At 52.8% G+C, this 24,010-nt stretch overlaps 1 protein-coding gene across 1 annotated transcript in view; it reads left to right on the forward strand.

Annotated features, from left to right (window-relative positions):
* IGF2R (insulin like growth factor 2 receptor) overlaps window positions 1-24,010 on the forward strand; it is an 86,329-nt gene that overhangs the window by 23,695 nt on the left and 38,624 nt on the right. The window contains exons 9-24 of the mRNA XM_023523443.1: window positions 39-142; window positions 5,186-5,350; window positions 7,881-8,021; window positions 9,037-9,180; window positions 10,269-10,406; window positions 11,011-11,158; window positions 11,612-11,789; window positions 12,436-12,551; window positions 12,997-13,165; window positions 14,367-14,546; window positions 16,688-16,789; window positions 18,068-18,169; window positions 20,027-20,222; window positions 22,963-23,133; window positions 23,683-23,829; window positions 23,912-24,007. Coding sequence (XP_023379211.1) covers window positions 39-142; window positions 5,186-5,350; window positions 7,881-8,021; window positions 9,037-9,180; window positions 10,269-10,406; window positions 11,011-11,158; window positions 11,612-11,789; window positions 12,436-12,551; window positions 12,997-13,165; window positions 14,367-14,546; window positions 16,688-16,789; window positions 18,068-18,169; window positions 20,027-20,222; window positions 22,963-23,133; window positions 23,683-23,829; window positions 23,912-24,007 — 2,297 coding nt within the window. The remainder of the gene's footprint in view (window positions 1-38; window positions 143-5,185; window positions 5,351-7,880; window positions 8,022-9,036; window positions 9,181-10,268; window positions 10,407-11,010; window positions 11,159-11,611; window positions 11,790-12,435; window positions 12,552-12,996; window positions 13,166-14,366; window positions 14,547-16,687; window positions 16,790-18,067; window positions 18,170-20,026; window positions 20,223-22,962; window positions 23,134-23,682; window positions 23,830-23,911; window positions 24,008-24,010) is intronic.

The following is a 24,010-nucleotide window of genomic DNA, read 5'->3' on the forward strand; positions in this document are numbered from 1 at the left end:
TCCTACCAAACGCGCGTGTGCTCGTGTGTGTGTATTAGATACTCCGACGGAGACCTCACCTTGATATATTTTGGAGGCGAAGAGTGCAGCTCGGGCTTTCAGCGAATGACTGTCATCAACTTCGAGTGCAGCGAGACTGCAGGTGAGCGGCCTGGGGCTTTACCTGTGTTCTGCGTCGATGGGCGTGTTTCCTGGGAGTGGAATGCTGCATGGAGCCATCCACCGTCCTCGGCTGGGCGTGGCCGCCTTCAGTCCCCAGACTCCAGTAGGAGTGCCCCGCCAACAGCACACACATCCTGTTTCCATCTTCCTCCTGCTCTGTTTGTTTTGGGAGTGGGCCCAGCACCGGGCCTGCTGGGACGGAGTTTCTGTCTTGAATTCTGGCTCGCACCAAAGGGCCTACAGACACAGCTGCTGGGTTGCTCGCCAGCCTCGAATGGGTTGTCCCTACACCCCTCTTCCTTTACGACGTCTCAGGGTGACCCTGGCACGGTGGTGGCCCTGTGGTAGGGGCTGGATTTGGGTATCGCAGGAAGTCACGGCACGGGCTTGGTTTTTCTGAGCGGTTAGGGGAAGCTCCCTGAAGTCACGGCGGCTCTGGCGTTTCAGAAAGCTGTGCCCTCCGTGTCCTGCCGATCCCAGACGTGGTTCACATCTGCGGGGAGGTGCAGGGAGGCCATCTGCGCAGCGGCTCGCGCATGTGAACGCCGCACCTTGAGCGGCTTCCTCGCGCTTCCTGTGGTTGGTTTTGTGTGCCTCTGTGGCGGAGCTTGTGACCCTTTGGTTGCGGGCAGGTTCCCCTGTGGTTCACTGCAGGGTCCGGGAGAGGCAGCTGTGTGTGGTGTGAACTGGGCTCCAGGCGTGCGGAAGGGCCGTGGTCAGGACCAAGCTCTGATCAGCTGCCCCCAGAGCCAGCGGAGGGGGAGCCTAGTGTACGGCACGCGAGGGGCCTCACGCCCGCTCCCCGTCTCTTCCCGCAGTGTCAGGACTGTTCCCGTGGCTCTCAGGCCCCGCTGCTGCCTGTCAGCCCTCCGCGCTCCTCCGGGGGCCGGGCTTGCGCCGGCGTCTGTTTGCGGCCCTTTTCATAACTTTCTGCTCTCACCTGAGTCAGGCAGCATACGTTCCATTAGTACCTATTTACCTGGACCCTGTGAGACCTGCGCATGTGTGATGACAGCTCAAGGCGTGTGCAGAGCAGAGAGAGGGGGCACCGATGACTGCACTGCCGGCTGACGTGGGCTGGGCCAGAGCTGCCGGCGGGGGTAGCTGCCTGGCACTTGATCAGGAGTGAGGCACCGGGGTCAGTGTCCTGGGGTCTGGGGAGCCAGGGGACGGAGGCAGGTAAGGAAAGAGGAGGTGCTGCTTAGGGGGCCCTGCAGGATGAGGTGGAGTGAGCCAGGCGTGGATGCGGGGCGGCTGTGGGCAGAGGGAGCAGCTCATGCACATGCACGAATACGGGTGGCTCATACATCCGGGGTATGTATGCAGAACATGGCTAAAGGTGACCCCCGGCAGGAGAACGGAACCACATCGTGAAAAGCTCACTGGTCCTGCAAAGGAGCTGGACGTTATCTAGAAATCCGTTTGGAGTCCCGGGGGTGTGGGGGCGTGGCTTTGGGACGCATCTGCCATCTGGCTCGGTGCCCTGCTGCCCTCCCCAGATTCTCCATCTTTCATGGTCCTCACCGCTTCCAGGCTTTTAGGAGACCCTCTCTGGGGTACACCGCTGCTCCTTCGTGTCCCAGTCCCTGGGAAATGCAGCCTGTTTTCACCCTTTCCCCAGGCCCCAGGCCTCAGGCACTCGGCCCGCCGTGTCCTCCCCAGCTGGGCCTCTTGGACCCTCTGCTGGCCCGGCCGCTCTGTCGTCGGGTCCTGCGGCCCCAGTCTCCCTCCCACCTCGTGGCCCGGTTCTCTTCTGGGCTTTTTCTAAATGACTTGGCCAGGGTCTTGGAGGGTGCACTGAGAAGGTCAAATAATGATCCAAAAAGAGCTCAGCAGACGAGGCGGGCGTCGAGGAGGGCACGTAGCCGGGGCCGCACTGGGAAGAGGCGGAGACGCCCTGGAGTTGTGCTGGAACGCTGCAGCCCCAGCGAGCTGGGGCATGAAAAAGTACCGAAGGCGTTTCTTTTTCTCTTTTACTTTTTATTATAAAAATTTTGAAACATACAAGTAGAAAGAACATCACAATGAAAATTTATGTGCCCGACACTGAGATTTAATGGTCATTAATGATTTGTCAAATCTGCTTCACAAAGTCCATACATGACACGCCACCCAAGTCACGTGACTGCAGACCAGACAAAATGAACGATGCCCTCATGCCCAAATCTCTGTGTTTTACTACGCTGTTTTCCTTATGATTGTGACAAGGAGACCGGACGGGGAGATGTTATGATGTTCTGTGGGGGATTTTGAGCCTGCTCTCAGGCCGGAGTTGGATTATAAAATATTCGCGACTCCTTCCAGCTCTGTGATTCAGTCCTCCAAACTTCGGAGCTAACTGTATGTACTGAAAAATTATTCCATTATTACTTTGTCCAAATTTAAATTTAGAGTTTTTAGAGGAAATTCCGTGATAGATTCTGTGTTTATTGGGTAAATGTAACAATGTATTTTTGCATGTGAATGGGTGTTAATTAGCTGTGTAATGTAGTGTGGTTTATAATTTAACTTGAATCTCCAGGAATTATTTACGCTGGTGAATCTAGGGCTCCTGCATTTTAAGACACAAGGTACATAAATTTATTCCTTTAATCATAATATATTTTGTAGCCATTTGTTTCAATAGCTCACATCTAGTGTGCTGTGATATACCACCTTATTATTGGTGATCCTGTCAAATCAGGCATTAGATCTTTCTTTTGGCACGAGTGATGTATTAAGATAGGCTAGTAAGAAACCCACGCATTTAAGCGGCTCATTACCTTAAAGGTTTATTTTCTTTAGTTCAGTGTAGGTGGACGTGAGGCTCTGCTTCCTGTGGTCACTAGGGACCTTTGTGCTTTCCATCTGTGTTGCTGCTGTCTGTGGGACTCTGCAAAATGGAAGTGGCACTTTTTTTTAATGGGCCAGAACTAAGTGGCCTGGCCAACCTCAAGGCAGAAAGCCTGGGAAATGGAGCTTAGCTCTGAGCCTGGAGGGGAGATTAAGGCAGTGTGGTGGACTTAGGTAGGTAGCACTGCCTTTGCCACGGAGACACGGCAGAGGGGGTGCCGCTCCTCCTCAGCCTTGGTTCCACTGGGGAAGTCCCCTTGCCCTTCAGCTGGTCGTGGACCCACATCTTGGGAGGCCATGTGAAGGCATGCGCTGGGAGTGAACCAGGGTCAGGAGAGCGAGGGTGGTACTTTCAGGAGTGAGTGATGGATGGAGGCGGGAGACTGAAAGGCTAACGCTAACCCCCCAAAGGCAAAGCCCACCGTGTTTAAAAACGAATAAACAGATGCGGTTTGCGGTTTGGTAGTGGGGTATTTTAGCTTACTGTTCTCCTAAAGCAGTTTGAGGGATTCAGTAAGAAGACAGGTAAGATGCACCCAGTGATTATAAGATGGACTCTCTTTGCAGATTATTAGTGAGCTTCAGATGCAGAACCAGCTCCAAGTAGGGACGGGTGCTGGAACCATCTGTAGTCTTGTTTAGTTGTTTGTACACTTATCTGGCAAAAGACAAACACAGCAAACACTTCAAGTTTGCAGATCGTTTCCACATAGCAAAGTAAGATTCCAGTGAGAGTCGGCGGGGTGTAAATCGTGTGTGTGTGGGGGGGGGTTGGGGGCAAGGCAGCGCCGGCTCCAGCCTAGCTCTCCTGACCCTGGTTCGCTCCAGAGGGTGGGCGCCTTATCAGAAAGGGAGATCGGGGTACCGCTCCTGAAAGAGAATGGCTTGAAGCGCTTGCTCTAAGGAAAGGAGGAACAGCCCGCAGCAGCATTGGGAAGCATTGCCTCGTACTTGTGAGCCTGGCTCTGGGGCCAGACTGTCTGGCTTTGGTTCCTGGCTCCTCTGCTGTCTAGCTGTGAAACCATAGGCAAATTATGTAGCCACCCTAAATCTACTAAATGGGGTAGAACTGTACCCGTGCCACAGGGCTTTTAGGATTAAATGTGCCAGTATTTGTAAAATACTTAGATCAGAGCCTGTTTCTGTAGCCAGCCCCCCAAGTAGCACTACAAGGCTTGCCTCGTGCCTGGCTCCGACTATGCCCAGTACAGGCTAGCTGCTGTTGCTGGTATGATAATTATGATGTTTATGATACGAAATACTTAGTAAAAGTTGCAACTGGAACATCGTCTGCCCCTGGTACGAATGTTATTTCCTTTTCCTGGAGAACACTGGGCAGAAGTGTACCAAACCTCGATTAAGGCGGCCGTGTCATGGCCCAGAGGACGGTTAAACCACCGAGGGGTGGGAAACGGAGCTTTGGCCGTGGCCTGCCGGCCTGGGTAGGCGAGGGGAGAGAATTTCTCGTAAGCGGGGAACTCGACACAGTTCACGGAATCCCAGGCTTCGTGGACTTGGGGAGTTACGGGAAGAGCTGGCTTCCAGACCAGAGTCGAGCTGCTGGGGCTCCCGCAGGGTGCTGCACCAGGAGACTGCGTGTGCATAGGGCCTTAGAGGCACACGCCGATGGAGCCCCAGAGTCCAGGGCGCGGGCAGCACCTGGAGGTGTGCCTCCAGCCGTGCCAGGTGGCAGCGACTGTAGACATCGTCCCTCTCACACCTTCATTTCAGGGTGACCCCCCGGGAGCTTGTCTTGCTCACAGTCACATCATCAGGCCGGTGTCACTCCCGGAGCGAGGGCTCTGGTCTCTGCTTTCCTTTCTGTGAACCCCTGGTCTGACGCAGAGGCTGAGCGCAGCCCCTGAGCAGCAGCAGAGCCCTGCCCAGTGGCTCTGGTGTTCCTCGTTGGTACCCATTTCATGTCCCCATTGACTGCGTTCTAAGTCACCTGGTGGCCTGTTGTGATCATCATATCTAGACGGAAGGGACACAGGCCCACCTTTGAGGGTGTTGGGGTTGTCAAACCCAGCAGAAGCTGCTGTGACCTCTGAGCCCTCGGATCTCTGGGGTTTGGGGCTGGCGTTTGTTTACCTGCGCATTCGGCGTGGGCTGTTTCTTCCCTTGCTCGTTTGACACATCTGGGTTCGGCCGTGTAATGGAACGTTTTGTTTTTCCTTTTCCAATGGCGCAGGCGATGGTGGGAGAGGCGCCCCTGTGTTCACAGGGGAGGTGGACTGCACCTACTTCTTCACGTGGGACACGAAGTACGCCTGCGTGAAGGAGAAGGAGAGCCTCCTGTGCAGCGTCACCGACGGGAAGAGGCGCTACGACCTGTCCGCCCTGGCCCGGCATGCAGGTAGGCCGGGCCCTGCGCCCACGCGCGTGTCCGCCGTGTGTTCACGGGAGCCTTTCCGTGCCTCCCCCAGGCATACGTTTGGAAACGCTCCCGCCACCTCCTGTAGCAATGTGAATTAGAAGGCAGGATATCTGAATTGAGGTTGGCATCACCGTTTTCTACTTGGAGTACCTTGGGCCAAGCTTATCATATTTTAGTAAAAACTGCCAAGTGCCTACTGTGTACTAGGCCTTGTGCTATGTGATTAGAAATGTTTTAAAAAATTTAAACTCTTGCTAAGAGAGTAGATCTCGAAAATGCTCATCACCCACACACAAATTTGTAACTGATATTAACTTATTGTGGTGATCATTTTGTAACATATATATATCTCGAATCATTATTTTGTGTCTCTGAAACTAAAGCAATGTTATATGTCAGTTATATCTCAATTAAAAAATTAAAGTAAATTTAAACCCTTACAACAACCTCCAAGTAGGCAGTGTTCGCCCTTAGCACCTGGACAGACGGGCTTCGAGGGCGAGAGGCTTGGTGTGAAGGTTGGCGAGGCCGGGTCTGTTCATGCCTTTGACCCTGTGCTGTCCCGCTTTGTCTCATCGCCTCTTTCCTCATCTCTAAAACGGGACGGGTGTCCCCCGCCGACCTCAGACTCTTGGCGAGGCCGAGAGCGTGGCTGTGGAGCCTGGGGATGCAGGGCAGTGCCGTGTTAGTGACAGGTGGGGTTTGTCGCAGAGAGCTGGCTCGCCGCGAAGGCCTGCGTGGCAGACGTGTGCGTCCGCCGAACGAATGCCTGTTGACCGTCTGCTCTGTGTGGGCTCAGCCTGCGTGCTGGGGGCCCGGCAGCGCACCTGACGCGCGTGAATCCTGCTCCACGGGCCTTCGAGTTCGGTAGGGTCCGAGGACACTGAATGAGAGGGGTCTCCCAGCAGGGGTAACAGTCTGGTTGGCTAGTTTCTGGGCTTGTCCTTTCAGCTGTCTTGGAATTCAGTGTGTGTAGAGGCGGGTTGCATCTGTACAGTGGGGACAGTACTTGTGACAGGGACAGTCACGTAATTACCTGCTGCGACAGCACCTTGTGTGTGGTCCCATTTGCCTTAGAAGTATCACATTAGAAAGAGGAATTCCTGTTCTGTGGGGCATTTGGGAGCTTTGAACACGGGACGGTGGAAGTCAGTGTTCTTTGTGCTTTAGGAGTTCAGCACCCTTTAAACATGGGAGTGGCGCCATGGCTGATGTTGGGGTGCAGGCACGAAGAGGCAGGTTCTGCACGGCGGGAGCCCTTGCCTTCCATCAGGGACGAGTTTGAGGACTCATGTGGCCACGTCCTGCCTGGTTTTTATTGAGCGCATTGCTGGCCTTCGCCAGGCCTCAGGTTTCTTACAGTAAACAGGGGTGGTATCGGATCTCCTTTATTCGGTCTTGTGTTTTTACACGTCACTGTGTGCACGACACAACCCACGGTCCGCGAGGGAGGTAGAGATGCATCCCTTCACTTCTGCTACCATTCTGCTTTTCTGGGGACGCGAGTACTTACTTTTGTGGCATTTGCCCCCAGGTGACTCTGAGAAAGCCATAGGTGAGAGCTAAAACGCTTCCCCACTAGCTCAGAAGGTCCTCCCGTCTGACGGCTTTTCAGCCCACCCCACTCCAAACTGGACTTCGGAACAGGGCCAGGACAGTCTGTCCCTGTCGTCATGCACGGCCATCCCGGCTTCTTCCCGGTGGCTGGCACTGGGGTGCCGCTGTGTCGGCGCGTCGTGATGAGCTGTGGGGCTCCCCTCCACACCCTGGCCTCCAGTCTGGAAAAAGGGCATCTTCACGTCCACGTCGTCCTTCACACAGCTCTAATTCGTGGCTTCGGCGACTTCAGGGGATGGCCTGCCTTTTGTGACCGCCCCTCAGATTTCCCGTTGGTACTCAGCAGGAGCTCCTTCCGCCTTCTGTGGGTTTCCGATCTGTCTCGTTCATAGATGACTAGATTATGAGCTGTTTGAGTCCAAGGACCACCCATATCCTCTGTACCTCCTGGTGGTACCGAGCGCTCACCCCATGCTCGGCCTGCTGGTGTGGAAGAGGTGGCGGGTGTCCTTCAAGCTGCGTAGGCCGTCTCCCTGGCTGGACTTAGGGCGTGTTGGCTCAGGCATGGCGCCTTGCCACTCCCAAGGCACAGCTGCCATCTGGATTTGCTTTTGGCTTTCTGGTTTTGTAATTTGGGGCTTGGGAGAACCTTGCTGTTTAATACTCTGTCCCCCTCATTATGCCTGCTCTTCTGAGGAGGCATTGGACGCAGTTTGTTTTTGTCACATTAAATGAGAAGCCTGAAATCCTCGGTGAGTGGCTGTGCCTGCAGCCCGCCCGGGTCCAGAAACGTGGGTGCCTGAGGTTTAGCGGCCGCAGGCTTGTGAGCTTTGGGCCTTTCCCTTCTGCTTAATCATCATTTATGGTGTGACTCACAGAGAAATAATCACTGCCTTTGGCTAAAGATGTTTTTTTTTTTTTTTGTTTTTTTTTTTTTTTTTTTTTCAAGCAGAACCGGAACAGAATTGGGAAGCTGTGGATGGCAGCCAGAAGGAAAAAGAAAAGAAGCATTTCTTCATTAATATCTGCCACAGAGTGCTGCAGGAAGGCCAGGCGAGAGGCTGTCCTGAAGACGCAGCCGCGTGCTCTGTCGGTGAGCCTGCCCGGCGTGGCGCTGGTTCCCTGGGGGCGCGAGGAGTTAGCGAAGCCCCCTGCAGCTGTCTCCCCCTCCTTCCCTGGGATTGGCACATAAAAGATGGGGCGAGAGCAATTCGCAACTGGAAACCGGTTTGGGGCCTGGCGTTGGTGAACGCCACGCCTGGGGACAGGAGGAGCCACGTCGGAAGATACTTGGTTATCTCTTCTCTTTGTAACCTGAAGAGTGACATTGCCAGTACTTGTGTAAAACTGATTTTTTTTTTTTCTTTAACAACTTTACTGCCTGGAATTGTTCAAAAGTTACGACGTAAGGCGACAGGAATCTCGTGTCGTAGCCTCCGTCTGAGGCCCCGTGTCCCAAAGCTTCCTTTTGCCGTGTCGTGTTGGTCCGTAGCGTCCTGCAGAGAGGTCTCAGTTAGATGTAGATATGTAGCACGTTAGTTGTCACTTAAGACTCACCTCAAAAGTGACAGGCAGGGAAAGTGATGAAAATCTGTTCCAAGCAGTTTTCAGAATTACCCCAGTATTCAGAATTGGTGGCGTGTCCTTCAGAGCAGGTCCTCGCTCGTCCATGCCTTTATCTAAGAAGGACGCGGCACTCCGTTTCAGAACTTTATAGTAAAAATCAACCGAACCAAAAATTAGCTGGTCACCTTCTCGACTTGCTGAGCAGGTTCGGTTAGTTTCTGCTTTGTTCGTGCCTTGGCTGTGCTTTCAGGAGACCTGTGTCTCAGGGGAGCTGAGGCCGCCAGAAAAGGTGTGCTTGCCTTTCTGCCTCTCGTGGCTCTGGAGGACCTGATCATTCTCACACTTTCCTGCTAAGCCCGGAGGTGGCTTTCCGGTTTTCAGTGTGGCTGCCACCACCCGGTCAAACTTGTCACTCAGAGAAAACCCACTGACCACGTGGGCCAGGCCAGGCGGGCTGGGCTGATTTTTGGTGCCTCTTTGTGTCGTTAGCATTGTTCATCATGTCTTCTGTTTTTTTCCCCTTTTTTTTTTTTTTTAATCAGATAAGAGCGGAAGTAAAAATCTGGGCAAATTTATTGCTTCTCCCACAAAAGAGAAAGGAAATATTCAGCTCTCTTATTCAGATGGTGATACTTGTGGCGACGAGAAGAAAATAATGACTAATATAACACTCGTATGCAAGCCAGGTAAAAGTTAAAAAAAAAGGACAAAACGTGCTTGTGGCTTTTGCCAGCGGTGTGCCCGTATTCTTCGGCTCTCAGTCCCTCCTCGGCCAGTGCCAAGATGACGAGGTCAAGAGGGAGGGGCGGTGCCAGGCGGTTCCGTCTGGAATCTTCTGGCAGTTAAGTTGGGTTTGACTCCCCGTCCCCTGCCTGAAACCAGTCCAGAAATGGGGAAGCCGGACCGCGTCCGAGGGGCCGTGTTGTGATTTTCCAAATGAGCTACGGATCCCAGCGTGGCTTCCTCTCCTCAGGACTGGTCCAGAGTGACGGGCGGCCGCTCAGCATCCCCAGACCGGGGAGTCGTGAGCGGCTCGAAACCGCCGCCCACGAGCTCACCATTCAACACTGTGCCTTTCTTTCCTTTTCTTTATCTGTTGGTTTACGTTGTTTTCACAGGGTCGAAACCTATGCGTATTTACACATTTTTGTATTCCTTAAAGTGTGCTATTTGGTGAATACTCTTCTATGTTTCACAGTTCTATTTGTAATTTTTAGCGACTTCCTTGGCTTTACTGTTTCTAAGCATTTTCTTTGTTGTTGGGTTAGTAGCATGTTTCCAGTGTCAGTAATTGTGTTGTTAACAGTATCCTCTCCACTTCCCGATGAAATATTTCCTTTGGATAAATTTTTCGCTATGGGATAAAGTCAAGGGTTAGGACTATCTTTTCTTTTTGAACGATTTTAAAAAAAATTATGGTAAAATATACACATTGCAAAATTGACATTTCTTACAAATTGTAAAATACACATAATGTGGAATTCACCATCTTAACCATTCGTAAGTGTGGAGGTCAGTGCCATTAAGTGGACTTACACTGTGGCGCAGCCACCCCCGCCTCCAGACCATTTTCATCCTGCCAGACAGAAGCCCTGTACCTATTCAGTACCACCCTCCGCCCCCGGCCCTGGCAGCCACCCGTCTCTCGGCCTGTGTGGGTTTGACTGCTCTAGGGACCTCGTGTTGGGGGAATCATACTGTATTAGTAGGACGATTTGTAGACAGAAGGAATTTCGGGAACGGTGAGTGATAGCATTTTCTTCTACATCGACAGGTGATCTGGAAAGTGCTCCCGTGCTGAGGACCTCCAGGGATGATGGTTGCTTTTACGAGTTCGAGTGGCACACGGCCGCGGCCTGTGTCCTGTCCAGGACCGAGGGTGACAACTGCACGGTCTTTGACTCCCAGGCAGGTGTGTGTCCGAGCAGCGCCCTGGTGGTAGTGTGTCACCTGGCACTGCTCAGGTTTCTATTTTAATATTTTCTATATGTGTTTCAGAGGTAAGCTGCTTTAGGATCATGGTGCTACCGCGTGACCAAAGTTCTTAAAATCTAATGTTTGAGGCTCATTCGAGATAATGAAAAATCTTCTTAAATTCAGGGTTGACATAGATTTGCTGAATGCAAAAACCTGAGGGTCACAGTGAAACAAAGCATGTTTGAAAAGGCTCTGTGCATGAGTCTCTGGCCAAGAAACCTACCTCAGAGAGACTTTTCCCCAAGGTCGTTGTATCGTGGTCATCCGCTCTGAACACTCTGGTGGTTTATTTAACCAGCAATTACGGGCTTTGAAAAGAGTGTTTAGGCTGACACAGTGGACCGGGAATAATGGTGGCGCATCCGTCTCTGAGAGACATGTCGGGAACCGTGGTTCTGGCGGCCTGCAAGGCCCCTTCGGTCCCCTGCCACTGGGCAGTCCCTGGGAAGAGTGTCTGTCCTTAAGCTGCGTGCCGAGGTCACCCTCCTTAACTGGGTCTGACTGACCTTCCATACTTGGATTGTTTTGCTCTTTGTCAGGGTTTTCTTTTGATTTGTCACCTCTCACAAAGAAGGATGGCAGCTACAAGGTTGAGACAGAGAAGTACGACTTCTACATAAACGTCTGTGCAGCGGTATCTGGGAGCTTCTGCCAGCCGGGCTCGGGAGCCTGTCAGGTAGCGAAAAGGCAAGTCGCTCTTCCCAGTTATGGATGTTCCTTCAGGAGTCTCGTGCTAACAGGTGATTTATTCGGGAATCGGTGAGGTCTCTGCTGCCGTCATCACTTTGCAACGAGCATCTAATCTAAACACTGGGAAGACTTGGCTCGGAGCTTAATCTCAGGGAAAAGGGGCAGGCCGCCCCCCGGAAGAGAACGGGTTTACCTCGCGCCTTCACGTAGCATAGCTGGCACTTCTCAGCTCTTAATGCCTACGTGCACGTTTCTGCATTCCGCGTAGCATTAGTTCAGATGAAGTGAGTTGTCCCTTAAAGCAGCTGTGGGTTTGGGGTCTGGAGTAGGGGCAGGTTGTCCTCACCCCACTGGGCTTAGAAATCCTGTCGGGAGCAGGGTGGTCCTGCAGGCCTGGGTTCTGGTCTCCTGGTCTCCGTGTCTTTTCTGAGAGACGTTTGTTTGTTTTAGGGATAAGAAGTCTTGGAACTTGGGACTGAGTAATGCTAAACTTTCCTATTACGACGGGATGATCCAGCTCAACTACAAAGATGGCACACCCTATAATAATGAAAAGCACACACCCAGAGCGACGCTGATCACCTTTCTTTGTGACCGAGATGCTGGAGTGGGCGTCCCTGAGTACCAGGTAGGAGTGTGCCGTGTGCGCACACGTGTGCCTATGCGCTGACGGCAGTAGGGGAGAGAACGTCACTCTCGAGTGGTTAGGACAGGGCTTGTGACTTTTCTGGAGTGAGGTGAGGTTCTAACCATAGGTGAAGTGTGAGCTGGACTGTTTCCTGCGGGTAAACCGTCAAGTTGTCCGGCTGTCCGAGACTTCTACATGAGCCTGCCCTGGGCCCTTTGCTTTGAAGCAGAGCTGTTGTTGGTCCTATTTTTCTGGCCAAGTTATCATCTCTCGAGATTCTAATTAATTCTTTTTGATTTTCCAGGGTATATAAGCAATATTTATTTTCGGATCTGTTTATTCAGTGGGCCATATTTCTCAGAGCTAGCCCACAACCCTGTTGGTTTTGGGTACGAAACACACAAAAGCATCGAAAACCATCCCTCATTTTCATTCAACAGAGGCTAGATTTTCATCTTATTTTATTGTGGGTCCATCTTCCTTTTAGTAAAAGGAAAGGAGATGGGCAAAGTAAACTTTTCTTCCTACAGTGTTTTTTTACAGAAAACGCCCATCTGTAAAAAATGTCAATTTTTTGTGCTGGCTTTGGGTGACATTCCCCTTTCTCTTTGCCATCCCTCCCCGTTTCTCCTTGTCATGGGATTAGGAGGAAGATGACTCTGCCTACAACTTCCGGTGGTACACCAGTTACGCCTGCCCAGAGGAGCCCCTGGAGTGCATGGTCACCGACCCCTCCACGATGGAGCAGTATGATCTCTCCAGGTGAGGCGGGGTCAGGCTGCCCTTGGCCTCGGCTCACGTCCAGGCAGTGCTGAGGTCGCATAGGCCTTGTTGGTGAGCATGTAACTCAGCCATGGAGTCCAGTGAGTGCTGGGGCGCAGGACCAGATGGGGAGTTTTAAGCAGCATGGTAGCCTTTGTGATGCCAACCAGTCTTTGCCACCGCAAAGCCCGTCTGTCCTCATCGCATCATTTAAATTGATGACTGTCCATGCAGGGGTGTGGGGGCAGCTCAGGACCTGCCGAATTCTGAGTTGGTGAAAGCTGAGTGTCCTCGTGGGTGTCCTGAGGCACAGCGAGCCACCCTCTTTGGTGTGACTGGGGGGAGTGGGGACGTGTTTCTTTCTGTGTCTCACTAACCACTTAGAATGACTTGGCAGACTGGAATCTTAGGCTCCAGGAGCACACATTTCGCTTTGAAATTTCAGGCTAGCGGTCTCTGAAGGCGGCCGTGGGGAGAACTGGTACGCCATGGACAGCGCAGGAGAGCACAACGCGTGGAGGAAATACTACATCAACGTGTGCCGGCCGCTGAGCCCCGTGCCGGGCTGTGACCGGTACGCGGCCGCCTGCCAGATGAAGTACGTGAAGGATCAGGTGAGTCCGCCTCCCGGGCGAGCATCTCCGTGGGCGGGCGTGGCTTCTCCGGGACTCCCAGATCAGAGTGGGCCTGGCCACTGGAGTGGGGGCCTCTGTGTAAGTCGCCTGCCCCCACGGGTGCGAGCGCACATGAGTCATTGTGCACATTGAAAACCCTACACCGCCTTGGTGTTGGCGGCCTCCGATCTCAGCCTGGGGCGGAGGGAGCTCCTGGCCCGTGTCTAACCTTTGATTGACCAGCAGACACTGGTAAGGAATAGTTTTTGCTCCCCAAAGCTCTTACTTCTGGCTAATTAGGGTGTAAGCCAGCCCAGGAGACTTGCAGTGGGTGAACTAGGTCCAGGCGTTCGCTCTTTCTTGGGGTGCCGAGCTGTGCCTCACCGTCCACTGAGTGCAGTTACTACCAGAACTCAGTACGATTCTGTGTGCTCCTTCCACGGTGAGTCTTAAAATAAAGGAGGACGTGTGGTTCTTTAAAAATAGCAGGTCGGGAATGTACTTTTCCCGGCGTGTGTTGCACAGCGTCGTGGAGGCGTCTCGAAGCTGGCACGCGCTCTGCTGGTTAAGGATCGAGTTCCCTGCGGTGCGTTTGTGCACGTACGCGTGTGTGTGCGCTCGGTGGGAGAATGGCCTTGGACTACAGCCAGGCCTCCTCGTTCACGGTTCCGTGTTTGCAGATCCGTCTGCTTCCTGATCAGTGCTCGCAGCTCTCTGACTCTCCACAGTTGTTTGGGACATGGGCAAAGTGGCCCCATGTGCATGTCCCCCGCCGAGGTGTGGAACAAGGTGACACTGTATTCTTGTCTCATTTCTACCGAGACGACCAGAGGGTGGGGACGTGGTGAGGCAGGGCAGTGTGGGGCCGGAGGCTCCTGGCTCTGGGCCAACTGGATGGGCTTCGAATCTCATCTCTGATTCCTGTTAGGGGTGGCCTTGGACAAGTCACTTACCACATCTGACTTCGTTTCACTGTTTGTAAAATAAAGAACATGGAATCCACCAGCGTGAGTTGTTTCGAGGACGTAGGCGCGCGTTCTGAGATACGCACTTCCCGTGTGCAGAGCGCCGTTCCTGCTCACTGACGGCACGTGTGCGGCGGCTTTCCAGACCACGGCTGCAGGGAGAGTGAGAACCGCCCGCGTGGCAGTGCAGGCGGCGTCCTCCTTCACAGGGAGCCGACAGACGTGTTTGTTCGCAGGGCTCGTTCTCCGAAGTGGTCTCCATCAGCAACCTGGGGGAGGCCAGGACGGGCCCCACGGTGGAGGGCAGCGGCAGTCTCCTTTTAGAGTATGTCAACGGCTCGGCCTGCACCACCAGCTACGGGCGGCGGACCACCTACACCACCCGGATCCATCTCGTCTGCTCCAGGGGCAGCCTGGTAAGGCGCTGCTTGTTTCACGACCTGGGTTCTGGGTTCTTCTGTGACCGAGTGCTGCCCGATGCGGCTCTTAATGGAGGCCGGGGGGCTGGGGTGTTTACGCGAGGAGGCAGGGAGCGCGTGGTGGTGCTTTTGCAGCTGTGCTAACGTTTAAGCCAGTTCTCGTATTGCTGCTACGTGACATACCCCATATGCTGTTCCGTAGACTTGAGTTTTCTCTCTGAGCTGTGCAGGCACCACCCTGCCTCCTGTTCTTGTGAGTTGGTGAGCCAAGGATCATGACAGCAGAGCGGGTCTTGGAGGTGGTTCAGTCCAAACCTAAAGTTCACAGATGAGGAAACTGAGGCTTGGTTCAGCTCAGGCCCATGGACAGACCGTGAGGGATATATGTAACTCCTTGGGCAAAACAGGAATAAAAAGTGAAGGCTGGGAGACAGCAAGAGGAAGGACTCTGCTTTGCACTGGGGCAGGACAGAAGAGAGAGCTCCAGATAGAAATGCGTCAGGGGCATTCTGTACAGTCCCAACTGCTCAGAAAAGGTTATGGCAAAAATATATAACAGAATTTACCATTTTAACCTTTTTTAGGTATGCAGTTCTGGGGCATTAAGCACGTTCACAGCGGTCACGTGTTTCCCGAATAATTGCCAAACCTGATAGATAAATGCAGAACAGAGATAACTGGAATCCATGTTTATTATCAGATAAATTACTTAAAAGTCTACTTTTTAAGGTCTGTTACAGCTTCTCCTCGTTTCATTGAAATGAAGTAGCAAAACATATTTACCCTGCTTAACAGTGCAGTGGACTTTGTTACTTACATTCCAGTTGTCCTATAGACCCCAAGTTCTCTGTTTGCCAACTCACAGTGTTTTTCTGAGATAATTTCTTTAGAGTTCAAGAAGGTCTCCCTGATAAGGAGTGAAATCACCAGCTCACTGACCATGGGCTGATGGTGCGTGTCCCCGCCTGAGCCTCGCCCACCTCCCCTTCCCCCCTCTGGTTTCTTGTTGCCACTGGGGATACTGGGCAGTTCTAGCAGGTTCTCTTGGATCCTTAGTTTCTCAGCTCCCCTTTGACACCTGTTTGGACAGAGTTTTTTAGTTTTTAGAGCAATTTCGTATGTCACTTTATCTCTCGGTACTTGTACGGGGCCTAGTGCTTACTGCAGGTCTAGGAAATAGGCACTCACGGTTTAAGCTCAGTTACTTTTCACAATCACTCTGGGAGGTGTTTTCATTTTGCTGTTGGAGACGCTAGGACTGAGGGTGGGGGCTTCAGGAGGATGGTGGTTGAGTAAGGTGTGGACTTGGGGTGAGGTGGCTGTCATCTCCGTCACCTGTGAGCCTGGTTAGGTGTCTTAGCTTCCCTGTGCCTCCGCGCTCTCCTCTGTATACAGATGGTGGGTCATCGTAGGCCCTGGTTCGTGGAGTCGTTGTGAGGTTCAGTTGAGAAATGCTAATAAAACTCTTAGTGTAGTGCCTAGTAGGTGATAAACTCTTAGACTGGAGCTGCCACTTCCCGTGACGAGGCGGTGCTGTCACGGAAGGTAGTGCATGCAGCACGTGCTTGGGGACTTCTCATTGCAACACACCCAGAGAGGTGCACGGATTATAAGTCACTAATGGCTGGATAGATTTTTCACAGATGGAGCACATCTGTGTGACCAGACCCCGCCCCGCCCACCCCAATCCAGAAACAACACTAGCAGCACCCAGGAACCCCCTCTATGTTAAGTCCTCTCTGCTCACGTCTCAACCCCTGTCCTGACACCACAGGCCAGTTCGCCTGTTCCTGAGCTTGCCTGGATGACGTCGTCCCTGGCGGCTTGCATTCTGCACTTTTCGAATGTGTAGACTTGGACCCAGACTTAGGTTTGGGTCCCAGGCTCGTCGTTTGCTGCTGCCATGACCTCGGGTAGATATCTTAGTATCCGAGCATAAGAGAGAACACGTCTGTGACTGGGATGATGACGATGTTAAATCAGAACTAGATAATGCTCATCAAGCGCCTGGCCTGTTGACTGACATGTAATAACCTTTCAGGAGCTTTTGGCTGTTTTGTGTATCGGGCTGGAATTCTTTGGGTTAGATCGAGTTCCGTTTTCTTAGCTTGACCGTTATCCTGAATTTGATTTTTCAGAATACTCATCCCATATTCTCCCTCATTTGGGAGTGCGTGGTCACTTTCCTGTGGAATACGGAGGCTGCCTGTCCGGTCCTAATAACGACAGACACAGACGAGGTGCGTGTGCCTCACTGAGCTGGCCCTGGACGTTCCCAGCGGCGTCCCGGCTGTGCACTCACCCTTGTGTTCCAGATCTGTCACTGGCGTCACTGTTTCCTCCGCGCTGACTGCAGGCGTCTGGAAGTCATCCTGCGTTCCTCTCCCAGCCCGGCTCCGCGGTCCTGGGATGAGAACCAGGACCTTCAGTTTTATTCCCCGAATCCTACAACGGCCTTTTTTTTTTTGTTCGGCCCATTGTCCCTTCGATGTGGCAGTGGCACCCCCGTGGGCTCTGGGGTTCTCTGTCACTGCAGAGATCTGAATTATTAATCTTTTACTCCAACATATAAGATATTTCAATGCCCTGTCAACTCTGGGATACAGCCATCTGTTCCGTGTGTCATCTGTAGGATACAGCCATCTGTTCCAACGTGACACTGCAGGTTTCCATTCCAGCCCATCCCCTGCCATCGCTTCTGCCTCGGCCATGTGCCCGCTGCAGTCCGGGCCGTCCGCCCTTTGGCCTTGGCTCTTGCTGTAGCCCCGGCGAGCCCTCTGCCGTGAGAACAGCAGCAGCTGCTCTGTGCTGTGTTCTCTGACCTCCCAAGGTTTTCATAGCACTGGGAGTTTTTCATTATAATGGGAGGTATTTCCCCGCCCCTTTCTCGGTCTCTGCTAGGTGGCAAACCCTTTGACAGCAGAGCCCACGTTCACCCAAACGGATGTCCCCAGCACAGGGTCCCGGGCTATGGGTTGTGCGGAGGGCGGATGTGGTAGGATGCTGCATCTCGTCCCCCACCAGTGCTTTCTGGGGCTATGTCCGCTGCCCCTTCCCCTGCGTGCGGTGGACATGGATTGAGAGAGGGATGGTTCGCGACACCTCCTGGAAGAGGACGAGGGACAGTGAGATACCTCGTTATCCTTCCCGTTATTGCCTTTAACTGCATACCTGAGACGGGACGTTACTTAAATCAACTTTCTTAGGCTGATATAAAAAAATCATTGTGGGTCTCTTACGGTTTCTAACTGCTTCCTCAGAGGTTAGCAGTGGTCTCACTCAGGTAAACATAGCAGCCTTAAGAGCTGCCGGGCGAGCTTATTCTCTGAGCTCGGGGTCGCGCTTGGGCAGGCCTCAGGGGTCCGCTCTGATGGGCCGGCGAGTCCGCCCAGGGGTTAAAGTCAGCAGAGAAGGACATGGTTTATGACGACACACATGCTGGTTTGGGAGGCATCTGTGTTTGCCGCGCCCTTGAGGACTAGGCTTGAATGTGTCCTCCTCCCCACTTTTTCCCGCAGGCCTGCTCTATAAGGGACCCGAACAGTGGGTTTGTGTTTGATCTCAACCCACTAAACAGTTCCCAAGGCTACCAGGTCTTCAGCATCGGGAAGACGTTCGTGGTAAGAGTTACACGATGAATTGGCTTTGCTTTGAAATGAGGACACAGGGCGTTAAAGTCACCTGCAGCTGGCTACGGGGGAGGCAGTTGTCCTCAGGAGTTTCCCCCAGCCCTGGGATGGCACCTCCTACCCAGGAGGAGACGAGAGAGTCCTGATTTAAGGGGGAAATGAGGTGAAGCCATCAGCCCATCCTGGTGCAGGGCGGACACAAGGGGGCTGTTCTTTAGAAAGTGAGTTACCCCTGTCTGCTGCTGTGTGTCAGGGGCGGGGGTTTTTGGGCTAGCCACATGGACACCACCGGGGCTTGTTAGGGGTACAGATTTTCATGGGGCGGGGCCAGCCGCTTGCTCTAAGGGGCCCTCCAGATGGTGTTGATGCCCACTGGACTTTGAGAGCCATTAGCCAAGAGGAAATGGTGATTGTGTGATCTGTGAAAGGGCAGTGAGCAGGGTGGCTGTGTTCTAGAGCCTTTGACAGCTGCCTTCCCAGGCAGCCAGCTCTTAAAACCTAAGCACTGCTAGAAATGGAGAAAGCTCTGCAAAACCTTTAGTTTGGTTTGTTTAAACTCTTGTAGCAAAATCCACATTGGAAGAAGAGAGTAGGCTTTGAAAACAGGAAGTTGGGATGAGAACATCTGATCAAATTTGATCCGGAGGGGATCTTTGTGGGTAAACCCCGCCCCCGGCACACACACACCGGAGCGCACAGCTTCTCCCGTAGCCAGGAGACTGCCCGGGTGGGTGTGTCCCTCAGCAGCACCTCAGGTGGTCGTCCCCACCCTCTCCTCTGACGGGCCACTGCTGCAGCTGCAGAGTTTGGCTTGTACCAGGCGGTCCCTGAGAGGTTTGTAATAGGCGAGAGTGCGTAGCTGCCTACAAGACTGTGAGATGCAGACGAGAACCTCGTCGAACCCCACAGAGAACGTTCCAGGTGACATGAGCCCCTAGAGGACATGCTGGCAGAGATGACCCCTGACTGCTTGGCGTTGCACTAACTGGCCCTTTCTTAAGTGGGAGACTGTGGTCCTTAAGAAAAAACACTTTCCGTACCTAGTCATTAATTTTGTATGTGTTGTGCACGAACACACAGAAGTCTTTCTTTTCTGTCTTTGTACCAAAGAGCGTTTTTTTGTTTCATTTTTGCAACTACAACAAATTTAACGGAATTTCAACAAGATGATATTGACATCTTTAAGAAGTACAGGGGAATCATGTTATACTTACTTAATTTTTAATTTTCCAATTAGAGTTGACATTCAGAATTATTTTAGATTAGTTTCAGGTGTTAGACATCGTGGGTGGACGTTCATGTAATTTATGAAGTGCTCCCCGGGTTGGCCCAGGACCCACCTGGCACCATACGTAGTTATTACAACGTCATTGACTTGGCCCCTGTGCTGAGCTTCACATCCCGTGACTGTTTGGTAGCTATCGATTTGTACTTCTTAATCCCGTCACCTTCTTCACCCCAGCCCCTCAACCTCTCCCATATTTTGTTCTTTATGATTACTTTTAATTAACATGATTTCAACGACGTATTCTTTCTGTGATACAAAATGCTTTAAGTGTGGTTTACGGGTGTCCTCCGTCATCTGATGCCCTGCTGCCTGCAGTGCGTCTTTACTCATCCAGAGGTACAGGGCCTGTGAGCAGACGTAGACTGAGCCTCAGAGGCCATTGATGGGCGTTTCCGTTCGGTTTTTGCTTTTCGTACTTTAGGGGATTAACCGCCAGACCTGGGAAGGCGGTAACTTGTCAGTGACAGCTGTCCGGCTTGGCGGGCTCTGAGCTGCGGGGGCTCTTGTCTCTCGTGTGGGGAGCAATGTAGCCTGAGTGTTTGGTTCTCGCCATTGCCCAGTTTAACGTGTGCGGCACGATGCCCATCTGCGGGACTCTGAACGGAAAGCCAGCTTCCGGCTGCGAGGGTGAAACCGAGACAGACGATCTAAAGACTCTGAAGCCAGAAAGGCTGGTTGGACTCGAGAAAACCCTCCAGCTGTCCACCGAGGGCTTTATAACCCTGACCTACGAAGGGCTCCACTCCACCACCAAAGGTGAGTTCAGAACCAGGTTGTTTTTGTCCTGACAGGTGTCCTGGCGGCTCTGTGACCATAACCGTTCGGAGCATGTACTGTAAGTGCCTTGCGGTCCTCTCAGAGCTGGCCCCCTCTGGCACATGTGCCCCACGCTGATGCCCCCTCTGTGCTCCCTGGGTCCCTCAGGCGTGACCCCGTACCCAGAGAGTGTGCATGGCCACTGCTCGCTTGTCCCTCCTCCCAGGCGTCCTTCAGCCAGGCACCTCCAGTTCCTCTGGTGCCATGTGCTGTGTTTTCACTTTTCCTTTTGTCCTGTTTCTTCAGGTAGTGAGGAGATAAGGGTGACAATAATCAAAGTTGTTTTGTTTTTTCCTAAATTTCTTTATTTCCTCCTCTTCCTCCGTTCAGCCTTCATCGTGCCTTTAAATACAATTTTGCTGTGTTAGATTTGTTAGCATTGTTACTCATTTCCGCAGCCGTGTTGTACGGCAGAAACCTGGTATTGTAAAGTGCAAGGTCAAGTCGGAGACCTTTGGGGGGACGGGGTGGTGGTAGCGTCACAGCTACGGCGTGTCGCGTGCTTCCTGTGTTGGAGTGCTGTGGGCCTGCTAGCCGGCCGCTTCGCACCCAGCCCCGTGCCTCTCACCCGCATTGGTGCTCACGCCCCGTGCTTAACAGGTGTCAAAGGCCCTGGAAGGCCCTGCCCTGTGCCCTGGACAGAGCCAGCAGCCCATTGGTGGGCAGAGCCAGGTCTCTTGATTCTGATCTCGGCTCTGCCAGTTAGTGCATTTCTGTTTCGCGGGCGAGGGCACTGAGGCCCATGAGGTGCAGTGACTTGCCCAGGGCCACACAGCCAGTGAGAGCAGGGCTGAGATTCAAATCCACCTCTGTCTGGCTTGCGACCTGTGCTCTGCTCCCCCACTGTACACCATGGTGGACTCCGGTGGGGAAGTCGTGTGGCGTGGTGGCTCCAAGTCTGAACGCCGTCTTAGCCGACGTCAGTAGTAGTGAGTATCTGCGCGATGGCTCTGCTTTCCTGAATTTGTGACCGTCTGCCGTCACCAGTTCATTTTGTGCTTGTGCATCACACCTTGGGCTAGTAGATGCTGAAAACTCAGCACACCAGGAAAAGAACTGTTAGGACAGCAAAAGAATAATTTCAGGATTTAAGATTTGGGAATCATCTTAACTTCAAGGACAGAAAGCATGGGTCTGGGGGCTGCTGGGAGCTCTTCGAAGGACCGTCCTTTAGAAAAGGAATTAGGCTTGTTTTGTGTCACTTGTTGGGGAGGATTCGGACCAAAGATGGAAGTTAGAGGGAGAAATTTTAGTTTGTTAAAGGAGAACTTCTTGGAGCTGGGCGGTGATGGCCCTTTGCGTTACAGGTGGAACATGCTTTTGGCTCTTGGTCACAGAGTGGCCCGCTTGGTCACCTCAGTGCCCAGAAACGACGTGCTTCACTCTTCTTTTAAAATTCTTTCGCTCTCCAGTTTCAGAGCACTGCTTTAAAATGAGATAGGTTAGGCACTTATGTATGATTTCCTTCTGCCCTAATTTGGAAAATAATCTGTCTCTTCCAGGGTTAGGATCGTGGTCATGCGGCTACACCTGCTAACGCTGATCCACTGCTGGGTTTGAATCCAGGCTCCTGCACTCCCGGGGGCTCGGCTCATCTTGCTGTGTGGCCTTAGGCTTGTTCCTTAACCTCTCTGGGTTTCTGTGTCCTCCCGGATTCAGTGGGCATGGTAACATTACCGGCTGCCTCTGTGGAGTGTCATGGGAGTTAACATGTTGGTGACTGGGCGTCCTCAGTGCAGCCTCCAGCGCTCACACCACCGTGGTCCCCTGGCTGCAGGAGCCGTCTTGTTGGTCACCATGCTCTTGTCCTCGCCCTGCCCCACTCCCTTGCTCCCCCCATCCCATGTAGTCTGTGTTCAGCAGAGCAGTCAGAGTGGCATTGTCAGTGTTAGATCACGTCACTCCCAGCTCAGAACCTTTGGGGTGCCTCATGCACCCAAAGTGGAAGGCAAAATAGCGCCCTCACAGGGGCCATGGGACACCTGTGGCTTCTCTCCGCAGGTGTCACCTCGCTTAGTCTGCTGACCTCCTGGTTTTGAAACCATCGAGGCGCATTCTCGCCCGCCCTCCCCTCTTGCCTCGATCCTTGCTCTTCCCTCAAGATGGCCGCGTGGTTCGTTTCTTCACCTTCCGGTATCGGCTCAGTTGCCACCTTCTCAGATGCCACTTTGTCACACTCTGTCCCCACCACCTTTGGGTTTCTCATGCCCATTGCTGCTACTATTTCCATCATGACACTTCTCACCCCCTGGTCTGTCACAGACCGCGTTTCGTTGCTGACCCTCAGGGCCGCTGGACTGGAGCGTAAGCTCCTGGGGAGGCCAGGGTTTTCTTTCTTTCACTCCTGTGTGTGGTAGGAACTTGGTAAATGTTTTGATTAAATGAGTAAAGGACAGTTACGTTGTTTCTAACGTTCAGATGGATAAACAGAAGTTGCACTCGTGCGTTTTCTGGGATGTGAGGATGCCAAGAAGTTGGGTGCACAGTGTAAACCCAGCTTTCTGTAGGGCACTGTTGCAATGCATGTGGCCGCGCTCTGTGGTTCAGATCGGGCCCCTTGACACAGACCTGGTGCTGTGACAGCACCGTTCGGAGGGTGGCCTCGTTCACTGGTGGCGGTGTCCTGGGCCTGCACCGTGACTGCCGCTGCTTCTTACAGTCAGGCCTTCTTCTTCCCCAGGGGCCAGAGATGCTTTTATCATTCGATTTGTTTGCAATGACGACCTTTACCCAGGAACTGCCAAGTTCCTGCATCAAGACATTGATTCTGGCTTGGGGATCCGAAACACTTTCTTTGAAATTGAAACTGCGTTGGCCTGTGTACCTTCTCCAGTAGATTGCCAAGTCACAGGTAAGGCCAGGAGGATCAGGCGCTGAGGGGCCAGTCAGAAGGGGGTGTGTGTGTGTGTGGGGGGGGGTGCTTTATTACAGGCAGCGTGCCATTTGTGTTACACATTTTCTTTGATGCCCAGAGTTGTAATATTTCTCCTCAGAATCTGAGCATACAATTAATGGTTTTAAACTATGTCCTGGGATCAGAAGCTCCTTAAGAACAGAGAAGAAAACTTGGGGAAAAAAATTAAATCTATCATCAGAGCTTCTTATTTGGGGAAGAATAAAAGGTAAAGCTGTGTAGGGGGTGCCCTGGGTGCTGTACAGTGTCCCCGGGACCCCTCATTGTCTGCATGTCGGCCCGCACCTGCGCATCAATGGCACGTCATCGCGAACGGCAGTTTCGAGGGTCAGAGCGGGAGTAAGTTTCAGTGAAGCCCCTTGGCCTCCTGCGCGTCTCATTTCTTAGTATGAACATCACATTGGTGCATCACCGGTCTTCAGCCGGCGTTGACAGGTGGTGCTCCAGAGCTAACGAGACACATCTGGCACGTCTGCTGTGTTTCAGACCCCGCTGGGAACGAGTACGACCTGAGTGGCTTAAGCAAGGTCAGGAAGCCTTGGACTGCCGTGGACACCTCGGCCGATGGGCAAAGGAGAACTTTCTATCTGAGCGTGTGCAGTCCCCTCCCTTACTATATTCCCGGGTGCCATGGTGAGTTGAGAGCGTTTGACTCAAGTTCCATCTGCCTTCTCGCCCATCCCCCCCACCCTAAACAACTACCCCGCTCTTCCAGGCAGCGCAGTGGGGTCTTGCCTGGTGTCCGAAGATAACAGCCAGAACCTGGGCGTGGTGCAGATTAGTCCTCAAGCTGCAGCAAATGGGTCCTTGAGCA

The sequence above is a fragment of the Pteropus vampyrus genome, unplaced genomic scaffold, assembly GCF_000151845.1.
Source record: "Pteropus vampyrus isolate Shadow unplaced genomic scaffold, Pvam_2.0 Scaffold392, whole genome shotgun sequence".
NCBI lineage: Eukaryota > Metazoa > Chordata > Mammalia > Chiroptera > Pteropodidae > Pteropus > Pteropus vampyrus.